The 16,339-nt window shown below is 45.6% G+C and overlaps 2 protein-coding genes across 2 annotated transcripts in view; one reads left to right on the forward strand and one right to left on the reverse strand.

The window, feature by feature from the left end:
• Positions 1–10,881, forward strand: part of CTSZ (cathepsin Z) — a 25,360-nt gene extending 14,479 nt beyond the window's left edge. Inside the window, exons 2-7 of the transcript XR_014157983.1 lie at positions 2,899–3,062; positions 4,327–4,506; positions 5,280–5,430; positions 6,876–7,038; positions 9,052–9,582; positions 9,620–10,881. The gene's annotated coding sequence lies outside the window, so the exon portion shown is untranslated. The remainder of the gene's footprint in view (positions 1–2,898; positions 3,063–4,326; positions 4,507–5,279; positions 5,431–6,875; positions 7,039–9,051; positions 9,583–9,619) is intronic.
• The window catches only part of NELFCD (negative elongation factor complex member C/D), an 18,114-nt gene continuing 12,615 nt past the window's right edge, over positions 10,841–16,339 (reverse strand). The window contains exons 12-15 of the mRNA XM_081867746.1: positions 15,430–15,525; positions 13,832–13,972; positions 12,514–12,643; positions 10,841–12,001 (exon numbers count right to left, since the gene is read on the reverse strand). Coding sequence (XP_081723872.1) covers positions 11,967–12,001; positions 12,514–12,643; positions 13,832–13,972; positions 15,430–15,525 — 402 coding nt within the window. The 3' untranslated portion in view covers positions 10,841–11,966. The remainder of the gene's footprint in view (positions 12,002–12,513; positions 12,644–13,831; positions 13,973–15,429; positions 15,526–16,339) is intronic.

The following is a 16,339-nucleotide window of genomic DNA, read 5'->3' on the forward strand; positions in this document are numbered from 1 at the left end:
CAGGCGAGCTGCAACCGCGGCAGGAGCAGATCCCGGCGCCGCCCAGCAGCGCGGAGGGTCGTCCAAAGACCGCCCAAGGTCCGTGCAAATTAGTGGCACAGGCAGAAGCGGCGTGTTTGGAGGCGGAGAGGGAAAAGCTGGGCCGAGATTTTCCTGCTTGCCCCACAAGCACGGCCTTGGGGTGCGAGCTTACCTCGCAGGGCTGTTTGGAGGATGAAATTAAATTCTTGCAAGCCACCCTGAGCTGCTGAAGGAGGGTGCAAAGCTGAAAGAGATCATTTCCGGGGTGCGTACTATCATGTGCTATCTCTGCCGCTTTCTTATGGCACCTGGCAGCATAGATTTGATCTAAGGTGGGAAGAATGCACCCAATAATTCTCTCTGCAGTCTTTACAACCCTGGATAGCATTGTTTTTTCCCTGGCCGTGCAGTTCCCAAACCACACGCACAGACCATAAGTGAAGACGCTCTCCACAGTGCAATGGTAGAATGGCATCAACGGGTCCTTTGAGAGATTGTTTTTCCGGAGGATTCTCAGAAAATATAACCTCTGCTGTGCTCTCTTCACCAGGTCTTTGCTGTTCTCTCCCCAGGTTAGGTCATCTCTCAACTCCATTCCCAGAAATCGAAACACTGAGACCTGTTCCACGTACTTCCCCTCAATAATAAGTGGCTGAATATTCAATTTACATTTCCTAAAGTCCACAGTGATCTCTTTTGTTTTCTTTAAGTTAAGCAGTAACCCCCCTCCCCAAAAAATGCATTTAAAAGGCTGGAGAATATTGATCAGCCCAAGGCCTAGTAGAAGAGGAACGTTTCCGCCTGGCGCCAAAAACAACTTAAGGAACATATGCAAGAGGCTCCTTTATAATTATATTTTGGGAGTGATTCATATTCCTATGGAGCTGCGTCATGTTTTCTGGATGTCCCATGATCATCTCGTAAAGTAGTTGTGCTCTGTTATAAATCAAGCACTGCTAGGTGTTATTTTGTTTTCGTTTTCCAGTCCCGTCAATAAAAAAAAATTCCATGTGGTGTGAGCAAATTTTTATACTGAAAGTGTGACCCAGAGAAAAACATTTTGAGAACCACTGACCTGCAGGTTGGAAAATGCTGGCCTACAGGAAAGGGCAGCCCTCCCTATGAAGCGCAGTATTGAGCAGCAGAAACATTTATGAGTGCAGAAATACAGTGGTACCTCGGGTTAAGTACTTAATTCGTTCCGGAGGTCCGTTCTTAACCTGAAACTGTTCTTAACCTGAAGCACCACTTTATCTAATGGGGCCTCCTGCTGCCGCTGTGCTGCCGGAGCACAATTTCTCTTCTCATCCTGAAGCAAAGTTCTTAACCTGAGGCATTATTTCTGGGTCAGCGGAGTCTATAACCTGAAGTGTATGTAACCTGTAGCATATGTAACCTGAGGTACCACTGTAGAGGTGTACTTTTCAGAACAGATGGCATTGGAGCCTCTGCTCCAGACTCCAGTGTGCTTGTGAGGTGATGGGGGGACAGGATTATTTCCCCCCCTTTCAACACACCTTATGGCAAGGGTGGGGCTTTCTAAACCAGCTTGCGTGTTTTGTGAGTCTATCTAAAGGGCTGTCACATGAAAGGTGGAGCAACCTTGTTTTCTCCTGCCGCAGATAATGGCATCCAAACCAAATTGCTGCAAGTTACAAGAAAGGAGATTTCGACTAAACATCAGGAAGAACTCTTGGACCCTCCTTTCTCGGAGGTTTTGAAGCAGAGGTTGGATGGCCATCTGTCATGGATGCCTTTAGCTGAGATTCCTGCATTGCAGGGGGGGGGGGCTGGACTAGATGACCCTTGGATCCCTTCCAACTCTTTGATTCTGTGGGAGAAGGAGTCTCCAGATTTAGTCCTGTGAATTATAAGAAGTGGCAGGGGGACCTGCAACAAAGTAGTGCAGTGAGAAAAAAATGTCGCCTTGAGGATGCCAGCCAACCAGCCAGCCAGCCAGCAATGCCCTTTTTCAGAATTCACTCTGGTGTGGATGGGCTGCATAAAGATCCACATTCAGAGAATGAGCTTCCTGTGGGTTTATACTAAGACTGAATTCTAGTGTCTGCAGATCCCTTCCTATTTATTCACTTTTGCAAGTACAGTGGTACTTTGGGTTACAAACACTTTGGGTTACAAACTCCGCTCACCCGGAAGTAGTACCTCGGGTTGAGAACTTTACCTCAGGATGAGAACGGAAATTGCATGCCCGTGGCAGCGGGAGCCCCATTAGCTAAAGGTTAAGAATGGTTTTGGGTTAAGAACAAACCTCCAGAACGAATTAAGTTCGTAACCTGAGGTACCACTGTACTGTGGTTCCTTTTAAGTGGTTTTTTTCTGTGGTAATTTTGCAACAAGGACCAGAAAGCATGTCAAGGCCCACTTTAAGCTGCACTTCAAGAGCTGCTGTGGTCACCTGAGCGCTCTGAAGAAATGTCAGCCTTGTGGCAATCACATGATCGCCCGGGAGGAATATTAAGGTCATTTGGCCTGGATGAGTCATGCAATTGCCAAGCGAGGTAGGAGGTTGAACATAGCCTGGTTGATTTGCTGATTAGATTGTTGCTCCGGGTTCAGATCCCCCAACTCACAAACTAAGCTCACACAAATAATATTGGGAGCTGTAGTTTTTTTAAAGGGTTCTGTGAATTGTCGCTCTGTGAGAGGCAATCTACAGTTCTCAGGATTTAGGAGAAGCCGTTTGCACGCAGCCTCTCAGCCCATCTTACCTTGCGAGCTTGTTGTTGATGACAAGAGCGAGGGGCAATATATGTTGCCTTGATTTTCTCTGTAGGATATTTTCAGAAGAGGGAGAGTTTTTCAGCTTTTTCTCTCCAGGCATAGGTTAATTCACTTGCTTTCCCCCTTTGCAAACAGAACCTACCCTCGTCCTTATGAATATCTGGACACCTCAAAACTGCCCAAGAGCTGGGACTGGAGGAATATAAAAGGAGTCAACTACGTGAGTGCCACACGCAACCAGCACATCCCACAGTATTGCGGATCCTGCTGGGCTCATGGCAGCACCAGCGCTTTAGCAGGTACGGAGGTGTAAGCTGCTATTACTTCGTAGGACTTGCTTCTCTGTCCCTCTTGGCTCATTTCCCCATGACTGGTCAACAGATAATTTGTTTTGCATTAGACCATTGCTTCTTGAGATTTGTCCTGTTGGTGGGAGTACATAAAGAACAAAGGAGATTCCCATTATTGGCTCACACCATTTGCCCATCGAATCCAGTATTGCTGGCTCTGACAGAGGGGGAAGCCATGGTAGAGCACTCTTTTTTGCAATATTACTTACCTACATTGGTTGAAAAGTCAACTTTGGGGTCAAAGTGTAACTTAAACAGTTACATAGAGTTGTAGAGTTGGAAGGGACCTTGAGGGTCATCTAACCCAACCCCTTGCAAAGCAGGAGATTCCGAATAAGCATCCGGATGAACTTTGTGACAGTAAGAGCTGTTCAGTAGTGGAACAGACTCCCACGAGAGGTGGTGGACTGGAGGTTTTTACGCAGAGGTTCGATGGCCGACCCTCATGGATGCTTTAGCTGAGATTCCTTCATTGCAGGGGGTTAGATTAGAGGACCCCTGGGGTCCCTTCCAACTGTACATTCTGTGAATCTTTTGCCCAACCTGGGGCTCAAACCCACAACCCTGAGATTAAGAGTCTCATGCTTTGCCAACTGAGCTATCCAAGAGTTTGTATTGCTTTATTATAATGCTGTATTGTTTTTAACACTTGATTGGAAGCCGCCCAGAGTGGCTGGGGAAACTCAGCCAGATGGGCGGGGTATAAATAATAAACTATTATTATTATAAATTATTATTTGTTGCTTCCTTGTTTAATCCCAGCCTCCCCTTCCCTTTCCATCCTGTGTTCAGGTTTAGATTGTAATCTCTCTGGGGCAGCGGCCTGCCGCCTTGTAATCTGTCTTGTGGTGTGCACATTGATGGTGCTATACCAAAAGATAAACTGTGTTAGGATTGGGTCTCCCAATTTTCTTTTTTAAAAATTACTTTAACAGCAAGCCTATAGAGGGATGGGTTCTGAACTGAGTCTGAGCAGCAATGGTGGAGGTCTCTTCTCCCCCAGCCCCACTGTTTTCCCGAGCTTTCGCCCACCTGAAGCTGCTTTTTAACCTGCTAGGGATTTAACCTCTTCCTTTCTGTGATTCAATCCTAAAGCCCACCCCTTGAATACTTCAAAGTTAAACTATTAAGAGAGCCAGTGAGGGATTCCTCCCACGTATTATGTGGTCTGTGACATGGAATGGTGAATTATGCGTTTCTGTTTGTTTTCCAGATCGCATCAATATCAAGAGGAAAGGCATTTGGCCTTCTGCCTATCTCTCAGTCCAGAATGTGATTGACTGTGCCGACGCTGGCGGCTGCAGTGGAGGGGATGACTTGCAGGTCTGGAGTTATGCTCATGAGCACGGCATCCCCGACGAGACCTGCAACAACTACCAAGCTAAAGACCAAGGTGTGTCAGATCCTTCCTGCATGAACCTGGCTGTGAAAGAGGGAAAACATCAGCATTCTTTTTACATCAGCCTTGCTAAATAAGTCTAGATTTTACTAGCCTGCCACCCACGGCAATCCAAAGTGGAAAACTAGAGCTTGTCCTTGCCCTTGAAAACAGGATTTTTAAAAAATATCCCTTCCCTCCACTTTGCGGGATGCAGGTGGCGCTGTGGGTTAAACCACAGAGCCTAGTGCTTGCCGATCAGAAGGTCGTGGTTTGAATCCCTGCGACAGGGTGAGCTCCCGTTGCTCGGTCCCTGCTCCTGCCAACCTAGCAGTTCGAAAGCACGTCAAAGTGCAAGTAGATAAATAGGTACTGCTCCGGCGGGAAGGTAAACGGCATTTCCGTGTGCTGCTCTGGTTCGCCAGAAGCGGCTTAGTCATGCTGGCCACATGACCAGGAAGCTGTACGCTGGCTCCCTCGGCCAATAAAGCGAGATGAGTGCCGCAACCCCAGAGTCGGCCACGACTGGACCTAATGGTCAGGGGTCCTTTTACCTTTTACCACTTTGCTGGTTTTTAATAGTAATGTGTGCCTTAAATGTGATTTTTACATTTCTTTATTTTGGTTGTTAAATATTCCAGAGTGACTTGTGTTATTTGGAAAGTAGGATAGAAAAAGATGCAAATAACTAAATAACTAGGCTGCACCAGCTCTCCTGCAGCAAAATTTCATCTAGCACTTTTAGCTGCAAGATCTCTGATGTCAAATGTAGGTGCTTGTTTTTGCAGACTGCGATACGTTTAACCAGTGTGGAACGTGTGATACTTTTGGAAAATGTCATATGATAAAGAACTATACCCGCTGGAAAGTTGCTGATCATGGTACTGTCAGTGGGCGGGAAAAAATGATGGCGGAAATCTATGCAAGTGGTCCTATCAGGTAAAGCACTACAAGGTTGCATAATAAGCATGATCAAGGATGATGGGAGTTGTAGTTCATCAACAAATGGAGGGCTACAGATTTCCCCGCCTCTGTTCCTTGGCTGGTACGGATGGTATTAGTCTTTAAAAAACAAAAACCAGTGAAACAGCCTTGCAATACTGTAAAGCAAATTGGTTAGCAACTTATTCTTTGTTTTAGCCCACACAAGGTGCCAGCCCACATAAGTCTGCTTGCAAAGCGTAAAAACACAACTCAAAGCAAAACTGGAGAAGTTATATGGCAACAGATCAAAGTAATTTAAAAACACAGACCAGTTTTACTTTTATTTCTTTAATGAAGTAAAAATGGCAGTATAGATTCTAGCAGGTGCTGCGGAACCCCCCCCCCCACGCTTTCTAAAATAGCTCTCTTAATTGAAGTTAGGCCTAAATTAGGGAAGCAAAACTGCCTGAAATAAATCTGTTTTAAAAATCTACTTAAGAATTTGCTTAGGAGCCATCTAAGCCTCCCACCCGTGGTGGGAAGGAACTTCTGTAGTCTGAAAATAATGTAATTCAGCCCCCCCCCAACTTGGTGCCCTCTAGATGTTTTAGATTATAATTCCTTTCACCCCGCTGGCTGGAGCTGATGGAAGTTGCCATCCAAAACACCTGATGGGTATTGAGTTTGAAGGAGGCTGATGTAATAAGCAAAAGTGATGTTTCTTTAGTGACCCGGTTTGGTTGAAGCTCCTATTCCAGTAAACTATGGACGTATTCCCATGTTCAGAATAGCTTCCAAAATTACAATTTAATGCTTGGAAGAATCTTACTAAATGAGTAAGACTTCAGTCCTGTTTGCATTTACCTGGGAGTAGGCCCCATTGAACTTTGCGGGACTTGCATCTGAACAGACATTACCCACTGTGTTGTAAACTTCACTCTGTTTAACGTGGCCCATTAAATGTGTTTAATGTGTGCCTTTTGGCAGATTTCTGTTTACGAGCTAACTCGGCTTCTACAGTTGCAATTAGACTAGCAACAACTTCCCCATGTCGTCTTTGTGACTGGTCTTTTAAAAACCAAATGTTTTCTCTTAAACTGCAATGACCTCTATTCTGTCTGAAAGTCTCTAGCAGACCCTGACACAGCCTTTTGAGAGTCCCTCCCCATGGTGTTAGCAAGGCCCACTGAACTCAGTAGGATTGACACTGGAGTATATATGTATAGGATTGTACTGTTTATCCTATGAAAGCGCCAATTTGTCTCACGCCTGATGCCCAAACCAGTCTTTGCTCAGACCGTGCACCATTTTGCTCAACATTTTCCTGGAAGCCACATTGTTTATTTTAAAAAACCAGACTGAAAACTGTTGACCCTTGCCAGGTTTTTACCCAAAGTGGCTATTCAAAAGCTGTTGGTTTGCATTAGCATTTTTAATTGGATGTAATTTAATTTATACAGCTGTGGGATCATGGCCAGCCCGAAGCTGCACAATTACACTGGAGGACTTTATGCTGAATATCGTCTGCTGCCGTCTATAAACCATGTCGTTTCTGTCGCTGGCTGGGGTGTCGAGAACGGAACCGAGTATTGGGTTGTCCGGAACTCTTGGGGCGAGCCGTGGGTAAGCAGGAGATGAAGACCGCAAGCAACATCTCTTCACAAAGAGAGGTTGGAGAGTCCTACAGACAGGGCCTTCTCAGTGGTGGCTACCCTGATGCAGTGCAGTTGTAAACGGTGAAGGATGGCTTTGATCCCCTAAGTCAAGGATAGGAAACTGTGCCTAGGGGCCAAATGAAACCCTTCTGTCTGGCCCTCAGAACGGTCCCCAGGCCTCCCAAGCCACCCCCCCTTCCTCAGGCCACACCCTTCACCAGCCCTGCTTTCTGCTCTCCCTGGGTACTCTCGCCTGGCTCAAATCCCTGGGATTGCTCAGTTAATAAAGCATGAGACTTTAAACCCCAGGGATGTGGGTTCAAATTTGACACTGAGCAAAAAGATTCCTACATTGCAGGGGGTTGGGACTAGATGACCCTTGTGGGTCCCTTCCTACTCCACATTTCTATGAAATGTGCGCTCGAACTCTGACAATGCTTCTTGCTTGCTTGGAGGATAGAGGGAAGCAGGTGTGGAAACTAGCCTCCTGCTACACAAATTTACATTCATTGCTCCGCCCACTTTTGCATCTAGCCATGCCCACCAGTGGCTCATGGCCCTTGAAAGGTTTGCTAGAGAGGAATGTGGCCCTTGGCCGGAAAAAAATAACATTCCCTGGCCTAAGTAATAACGAGTAAGAATGTGGAGGGACGTTGGACAGAGCAAGTCTCTCACCTTCCATTATATATTGTAGTTGTGGCGCCCCCGAGGCTCTGTGCCCAGTGCGACCGAACCGCTTGCGTTCCCTAAATCGGAGCTTTTCAACCTTTATGGGTCTGCAGCTTCCTTGACCAACTACAGTCTTTCTATGGCACCCCTGTGGAGCTCAGGAGCCCGGTTCTGTCACCTCTTGCCTACAGAGCTGGCAGCCGCTCCATCCTTTTTCAAAACACCCTTGAGACTTCCCTCAGCCTCCTCTCCTCTCCCCTCTCCTTGGGATTCCTCTGGGCAGCCACTGCCGCCGCCGCCCCTGGTCTCTTAAGCTGCTTCAAAGAAAGGTGTCTCCTCACATTGCCCCACAGGGGCCTGGGAAGCACCCCTGGCCAGCCCCAGAGGCACCATTTGCCTGGGGAGCTTATAGCTGGGGCTGCTGCAATGAACAGCTATGCAAGCCTTTGGGAGGCAGAGATGCAAGAGGGCATCAGAGGAGGGTGGGAATTCAAGTAGACCTTCCCTACTTGGAGATGCTGGGAATGAACCTGGCACCTTTTGGGTGCAAAGCAGATACTTTGCCAATGAGTAGTCAGTCAAAATAGATTCATTTGATTTTTAAAAGTTGATGAGGACAATAGCTTGGATTCCTTCTGTTCTGCTCATGGATCAGTGATTTCCTGCCTTGCCACTTCCAAGCGGCAGTTCCTTCTACACCCTGTATCTACAGCTGAGCAAGGGGAGATCCTCTGGACTGATATACAGGAAAACTGGGAACTCCCCCTCCCACTTTGCATGAGAAGAACTGCTTTTGTTTTCACACAGGGCACTACTGGATTCAAGCTGATAATTGCAATAATCTCTCCAGCAAGGATACAGGCCGGTGTTCTCCTGAGCTATGGAGCAGGAAATAGGGTGTGATTTGCAGGAGTACCCAACCAACCAGAATCAGTGTGTTTTGTGGCTGGAGATGGCAGGGGCCCGTGATCCAGAGACCTGTGATTTCTGCTGCTTGTTAAGATCCCTTCTTGTACATGCACATGACAGATCTGGAAAGACAATCTGTTTCTGCCCATGCTGTTACCTGTAGGTGTTTCTGACGTGTGTTGTGCAATAAGCATTTTCAGGGCAGCACCGTAAGGTGAAAAGTTGGCTGAACATGAAGTTGTCCTGATACACCTGTGTACTTGGAGCTGTCCACGTGTTGGTCATGCTCCAAGCAATGCCTTTTGCTATGAAATCACCTTGCAATAATAAACTTTCGCCCATGCTCTTATGTGCAAACAACCATTTTCCCACATGTACTGATGCAAATTTCATCTCTTTCCAGGGCGAGAAGGGCTGGCTTAGAATCGTAACAAGTGCATATAAAGGGGGGAAAGGAGCATCCTACAACCTTGGCGTTGAAGAACAATGTGCTTACGGAGACCCAATTCTTCCTTAACTCTGCTGGAGGAGGATCTGGAAACACTTGTTCAGAAGGCAAGGACTGTCCCAGCCCACTGCTTCGCAAAGGGATGAGTTAATACTCTGCAGTGTCCATTAATCACGGAATGGTGAACCTTTATTCTTTCTTGAACTAAATCTTTCTCTTAAAAGAATTCAATGTTGTTTATGAAATGACCCAAAGAATGACATGCACTGATTGCACTGAGAGAAGCAAAGCAAACAGCTTTTATTACTTTTGCATATGGAAATTAGTTAATTTTTATCGTAATTATTTTATAGCTTTCTGGGTAGGGAGAGACTTTTTTGTTTTTGAAAAAAAATGTTAATACTGGGGAGCAGAGCTCTTAAATAACTTGAAATTAAATTCCGTATGAAATTATGCAGGTCGTAAATTTATCACTGTACAGGCATAGTGAAGATAAGATAAGATAAGATAAGATGGATAAGAGGATAAGATGATTTGAATCAGAAAAGCTTGGGAACCTGAGTGCTTCCTTGCTTTCCATAGGGCTAAGCTTTCTTGCTGCAAGTCTTAAAGAGCTGTTCAGTAACAATGATGGTATTACAGAACCAGCTGTTACGTGACAAGCGATTGATGGTCCTCCTTTCAGTCTTGCCCAAAAGTGGGCAACCTGTTATTGTCCAGTAGGTTGTTGGGTCTGCATGCCCCCCCCAATAATCCCAGATCTTTCAGGCTGATGGAAATTATGGTCCCCCATCCCTGGACAAGCTCAGGATTTGAACTCCTCCATTACAAGCTGCTGAACTGGCTGGTAAGCATTAAGGAGCAGCTTCCTAGCAGTATCAGCTCATATTGTGAACACATGGCATTCTTGTTATTACCCCACACTAACCTATCTCCTCTCCCCTGGAGCTGGGTGCGGCTTTTAAGGCTGCTTAGTGCAGGGTCACAGCTTCTTATCTTGCCTTCTGCAGCCTCCATTCTCTTTCTCATAAGCTGCAGATCAGATCAGAATCCACTAGTTGACTATGGAGGGTTGTGCTAAAACTAGCAGCAGCAGCAGCAGTAGGCTAGCACTCCTTGTGAGATTACAGCTGAGCATTGCCTCCACCCCATTCTGTTCCCCATGGCTTCTGGCACCCACTGTTTCAAGTAAGGGTAAAACAGTGGCTGCAAGCTATTTCTGCACAAGCTCCCCAGGGCGTCAGGGGAAGGCAGGCTGTGTGGTTTTGTCAACCTATGACCAAGCTCAGCAACGCCACCAGCCAATCACAGCCTGTTTTTGCTCCATATTGGGATTGGCACTAACAGGGGTTGCCGAGTGCCTTGTAAGCTAGAATTCGCAGCTAATGCAGGCTGGGTTTGGTGGCTCATAAGCTAAACAGCCTTGAGCTTTGGGTATTCAGATCCCTTCTGGATTGTAGCACACAACCTGTGATGGAGATTGTCTAGTTCAGTAGCTAAGTTTCCATGATTACACTTTGCACAGTATTTATTTATATTTAAAATATTCCTTAACCACCCTTCATTGAAAGATTCCAGGGCAGTGCACAGAAGTGTCAATGAAATTGATTTATATGCAACATATCAGTACAATACCATTTAAAACCAACAAGCAAAACCCACAAAACTTTAGAAATGTAATACATTTCGCCAAGGCATCTACCATGTCTGTGACAGTAATACCTTTAAAGAAACTGACACAACATTATTTAATAAAAGGTGAATTTAATAAAAAATATAACTTAACCTACTTTGTGTCGTTTTCCCTCTTACAAGTACAAGAAAAAATAGTGCTGTTTTGATTTTGATGCACTCAGATAACTTTAACAAGACCTATTTTTACACAGTAATGAAACTTAGCGGTTAAGGTTGAGATTTCCCCTCCAATAAGGCCAGTGATTCTTCACCAGGGTCTGGCAGTAGTATGTAAACACTGACACACAAGTAAGCTCTGCCAAGATTGTGTAAGAGTTATATATGAAGAAAGGGCTTCATAAATGGTTTCTGGAATGCAGTAGGAACCAGCAATACTGCAGCTACCTGGCAACTAACAGCTAATGGTTCATTCATAAGTGCCTGCCATTAAGTGGCTGAACACTACCATGACTTTCAGTACAAGACGCACACAAAGATATTTATAACTTGGGGAAGACAACTAATTTTGTCAATCATCCCATGCAGCAGTGGTGGGGAACCTGTGGCCCTTCAGATCTGGACTCCAACTCCCATCAGCCCTAGCCAGCAAGGCCAATGGTAACAGATGATGGGGTTTTTAGCCCAGCATCCTCTGGCAGTCAGCAGGTTCCCCATCCCTCGTTTACCTGATTGTCAAGGATCAAACTATGTGTGAGAGGTATTTACATGCTACCCTTCTAGGCACAACTATCGCTTGTGCATAAGGGTGTGGGAAGGAATCATTCCCTGTTGGAAATTATTAGCATAAGATTTAGCCCTATATGCTGCAAGACGTCAACCACACACTGGAAGAATGCATTCCCCCCAGGGAACTAAGGCTAGGAGCACTAGTGCTAGCTTTCCCCTGACATACATTCAATTCTGCTACACAAACAGCACAGGTCCTATACTTGGGAGTCACAAGCAACTGTACTCTGTCCTTCCTGATGCTTCAAGGTTTGGGGGCTGGGAAACCAATTAATTTCAGCTAAACTCTGTCCTAGTTTCAAAATTTTGGAAACCCAGCAGTGTGAAACTCCTGGTCCACATAAAACAGCAACCAACAAACTGCTCTTTCTCCCAGTTCTTTGATGCAATTTGCATTAGGTCACTCTGCAGTTCATCCACAGCAACTGTAACTGGGTGTCTCTGCTGGTTCAGTTGACCATGATGAAGTTTGATTTACAGTGAGCTTTAAAGAAAACAGATGAAATAAGACATGATGACTGCATGGCTCATTTTTTTTTATCGATTCACAAAGAAAACAGATACTGATTCATTCATTTATACGCCAATCTCTCCTTGCAAAACAGCCCTTCAGTCCCCATGCACAAACACTCAGCATCTCTGCTATCCACTCAATACACTGATAAAGCAGGAGGTTCTCATGTGTTACCAAAACTTAAGCCACAAAACATTACCTGGGCTTTAGGATGCCATGAGGCACTTTGGCGCTCAAGTTCCTCAATGCTGATTGCTAGCCCATCTATGGGTTTGCATTATAGCAGGCTACAGAAGCTTAAATTTCTGCTGGCCAGTGACATTTATTCTACACTGGTGAGCAGGCCAAGGTCCTGGAAAGGTAGATCACTGCAACACTCATGAGGAGCTTTGTTCAGAAATCCTCAGCTAAATCAACTTGTTAGCTCTGGTGAGGGCTGAATAAACTGAAATGGAAACTCAAAAGCATGGGAAACAATTTACCTATGAACTCCGTGACGGGGTCATGCTCGCCTTCAGTCTTAATCGTTCCTGCAATGCTGTCGTTCTCCAGGATCGGAAGAAAAAGCTGCACAAAGTCAGAGGTATACGGAGGAGCAATGACATCCAGCACCTGGGGAGATAATCGAGATAGCAGAAGGCTGTGGCTTACACTGTTTTAACATGTGGAAATAGACATAGTGGTTGATGCACTGTCTCCCGATCTCAGAGAGTAGTTTGTCATTTAATTTAATTAATTGCTTCTGCAATTCTGAACACAGATGACATCCACTTACAGACACAGAGTTGCATGCAGTGTAGTGTTGACTAATGTCTCATTGTTGCAACAGGACTTCTCCCCCTCTCCGCCAATCTGTTCTGGGGTTCCCCCAACCTCCCATGGAAGATTTTAGGTAGGGTGCAGGGTGTCTACCGGGGGGGGGGGGGGGAGGAGAGAGGCACATAGTGCAATGATATCTGCTTGCATGGGCAGGATGTGCTAGTTGGTTCCCATACACAGCATACAATATAGCAGTTGGTGTTTCAGGAAAGGTAGAGATAAGCAAAACGAGGACAGCATTATTCCTTCAGTTTCTGGCAACCGTGCCTTCTACCCAACAGCATGAAGTAACTGTCCCATCAACACAAGGATTTACCCTTGTGCAATGGGACCACCAATCTCTTCCCCCTCCCACAACAACAACACCCCCCCACACACCCTGAACCCTCCCCCCAAACCTCCACAGGGTTGGTGGTAAACCCAGAACAGATTTAGTGGGCGGGGGGGAGGAGAATATTCCATTGTACAAGTGTAAATTTTTGAACTGATAGGACAGTTGCTTCATGTTATACTGGACGTAAGCCCATAAGTCTAGCAGCAATAAATAGATTCCAAATCATTTCTGTATGTTTAAGTTCTATTTGTCCCTTCTACATTATCAGAACAAAACTGTCCTGAGAGCCATGTGATATTCGAAGCCTTGCTCCAAGTGCCTTGCCTTCAGAGGTTACTCGGGTGGTGACCACCAACAGCCTTTTCTGTGATGGCACTCTGGCTATATTCCCTTCTCAGAAATATAAGCTTGGCTACATTATCATTTAGGTGCTTTCCTGGCCTTTTACTGGATGACTTGACTATAGGCTTGGATCTTTTGTTTTTACTAACTCGGTTGGAAGGCTTGCTAAGGACAAAGGTGGGATACCTGTGTTGCAAATAAAATAGCCAAAAGGCCACAACATAGTCTTAAGCCTCCCAATTTAATGAGCAAGTGCAAACTAATCTGCATAAACACAGCTTTGCAGGTTCCACGTAGTCACTGACCTCAGTCACAAAGTATCTGATCAGGGAAATGTCTGTGTCCAGCTTCTCGAGACATTTCCGTATGTAGCCAACCACTGGAAGGACGTATCCTCGACTGAGCAAGTGAACCATCCTGTCCAGAAGGGTTTTTTTAAGTTCCAGCTGAAAGGACAAACAAGGCAGGACGTTTATCTTTGAAACAGCCTAAGTAAACTCTTAAGACCATGTAACTGAGGGATGTGTTCATTTTCTAGCAAAGATTCCAAGCTGCAATAACCATAGGCATTAACCATTTAAAGAAGACAAGACCTGCCTTGCTGAATGAGAAGGAGGGCTGCTCTTGCTCATGGGTCTCCTTCACACAGAGTAGCCTCTGAATGAGGATGTAGGGAAGCTTCCTTTGGCAGCCATGAGTTCCAACAGCAGGCCTGTGCCTGGAATGGAACCCCCACATCCAGCCCTCTTGATCTTGCTCTGAAGAAGGAAAGGGTTGCTGACTGCCCTCAGCACTGCCCCACTTTGTCCCACCAGGTTGTCATTTCTGAGAGTTCTGCCTTCGCTGCTCCTCCTGCCATGAGCTGCTTTTTCAGATGTCTCTGGAGAGTTTGCAAGCGGCAACAAATCGCTTCCTATGTTCCAAACACCTGCTTCTCTGAGGCAGCGTCCCGCTGAACACTGAGGTTACATTCAGCTCTCGTAACTAACGGCAGTTTGTTCCATCTATCTTCCCTGTATCTGTTCCCCTTCTGAAGCCCAGGATCACCGCTAAACTACAAGGTTGAATTCCACGAATAAGTGTTTTGTGAAATACTACTTTTTGCCTGCCCACTGACTTGCCAGTCAATGCCAGCTCAAGGCCTAAATCTATTATGCCAACAAAGTTATGTAAACTTTTATAGCCTTGGGTGAAGAAGTTACGCAACTCTTGATTTTTGGCAAAACAGACAATTGGCAAGGATATCAGCTGAGATGGGAGGTAATACTGAAAAGCCCTTACTCATGATGCATCTGTCTAGTTCTTGCCAGCTGAACCCACGTACAGGAGAATGTACAAGAACAAATTCTCTCTTTTCTTGGCCCTACAAGAAGATTATATCTTCCATCAATGAGAATATGGAGATGTAACTTTCATTTCTTAGTACAAGGATGGGGAAAGCAGTCTCCAGCTATTGCTGAACTCAAAACTTCCCTCAGCCCTAGGCAGTATTGTCTGATCAGAGATGACTGGAATAGGATTTGGCAACAGATCATTTGGAAGGGGAATGCTGCAGGGTTTTCCCATCCTCTGGTTTGTTCAGTGTCTCTTAAAAACAGAATTCTGCCCAGCAACTACAAGGCACAGTTATTTCCCACAAGAATCCTTCACTCTCTTTCCTGCAGACGCCTGCTAAATTCTGCAGAAGAGAAGAATCCCCAAGATCAGGGGCCAACAGGACAGTGTTGCCTATGCTACAAAAGTGGCATAAAGATTTGCAGCCCCTGAACACGCCCCCACCAGCAACTTCACAAAACAACATCTCCCAGGATTGCTCGGGCAACCTGCTTCAGTTCTGTAGCACACAGAAGTGAGAAAGAGAAAAAAGGCCTGAGCAAAATCTAAACCCCTGAATTTTCATCACCTGTTCCATGACATCGAGCTGAGAGTGCTCCGTCTCAAAGAGTTTGACCAGAAGCTGCAGGACCAGAGGATGAAGGAGTTGATGGCATGTACTGATCTGCAAACCAGAAGGCAAACACATAAGGTCCTCTAGACGCCTATTAAGACACACATTCTTAAAACACATTCTGGATAGCTCAGTTGGTTAGAGCGTGGTGCTGATAATGCAAAGGTTGCAGGTTTGATCCCTGTATGGGACAGCTGCATATTCCTGCATGGTTGTGGGGTTGGACTCGATGACCCTCAGGGTTCCTTCCACCTCTACAATTCTATTATTATATGAAAACATATTAACATACATCACAGCCCCTCATTCCAGAGTTCTAAGCTTCATCAACCCAGATGGATCACCTGCAAAAATTTTCACCTTCTAGCAAATACCCAACTTGGAATTCTTAAACACAGAGTCTGGGTCTACATACGCACAGCAGAAAGAGGTGGTCCAATAGGCTCTGCCACTTCAGCCTGAACACAGGGCAGCTCACTTTCAAAGCTCCCCCACACACAAAGGACTAAACTAGGATGAGGGAGGAAGAGTCTAGGCCAGATTTTTTTTTACACACTGTGGTTTGCTTTTAAAGGGCAATGTTAAGAAATGTGATCCTACCTGCTGTAGTTTGATATGCTATCCATCCTAACACCTCAAATTGCTGCAGGTGCAGACAAGATAGTAGGTCATTTCAGTACTGTTACCAGCTAGTGGCTGACTGAAGAGGTAAATGCAAGCCACTTTTCTAAGCTGTTCCTAAAATACATGCTTCCACAATGCTCATGGACGATGCTCAAGGGGTGGAAAAAATCTGGACACAGGGGATGGAAAAGGATGGGAACTGTTTGCTGAAAAGGATGCCTCTTCTCTGCTGATAGGGCTT

The sequence above is a fragment of the Podarcis erhardii genome (genome assembly GCF_964252035.2).
Source record: "Podarcis erhardii genome assembly, chromosome: 6".
Lineage (NCBI taxonomy): Eukaryota > Metazoa > Chordata > Lepidosauria > Squamata > Lacertidae > Podarcis > Podarcis erhardii.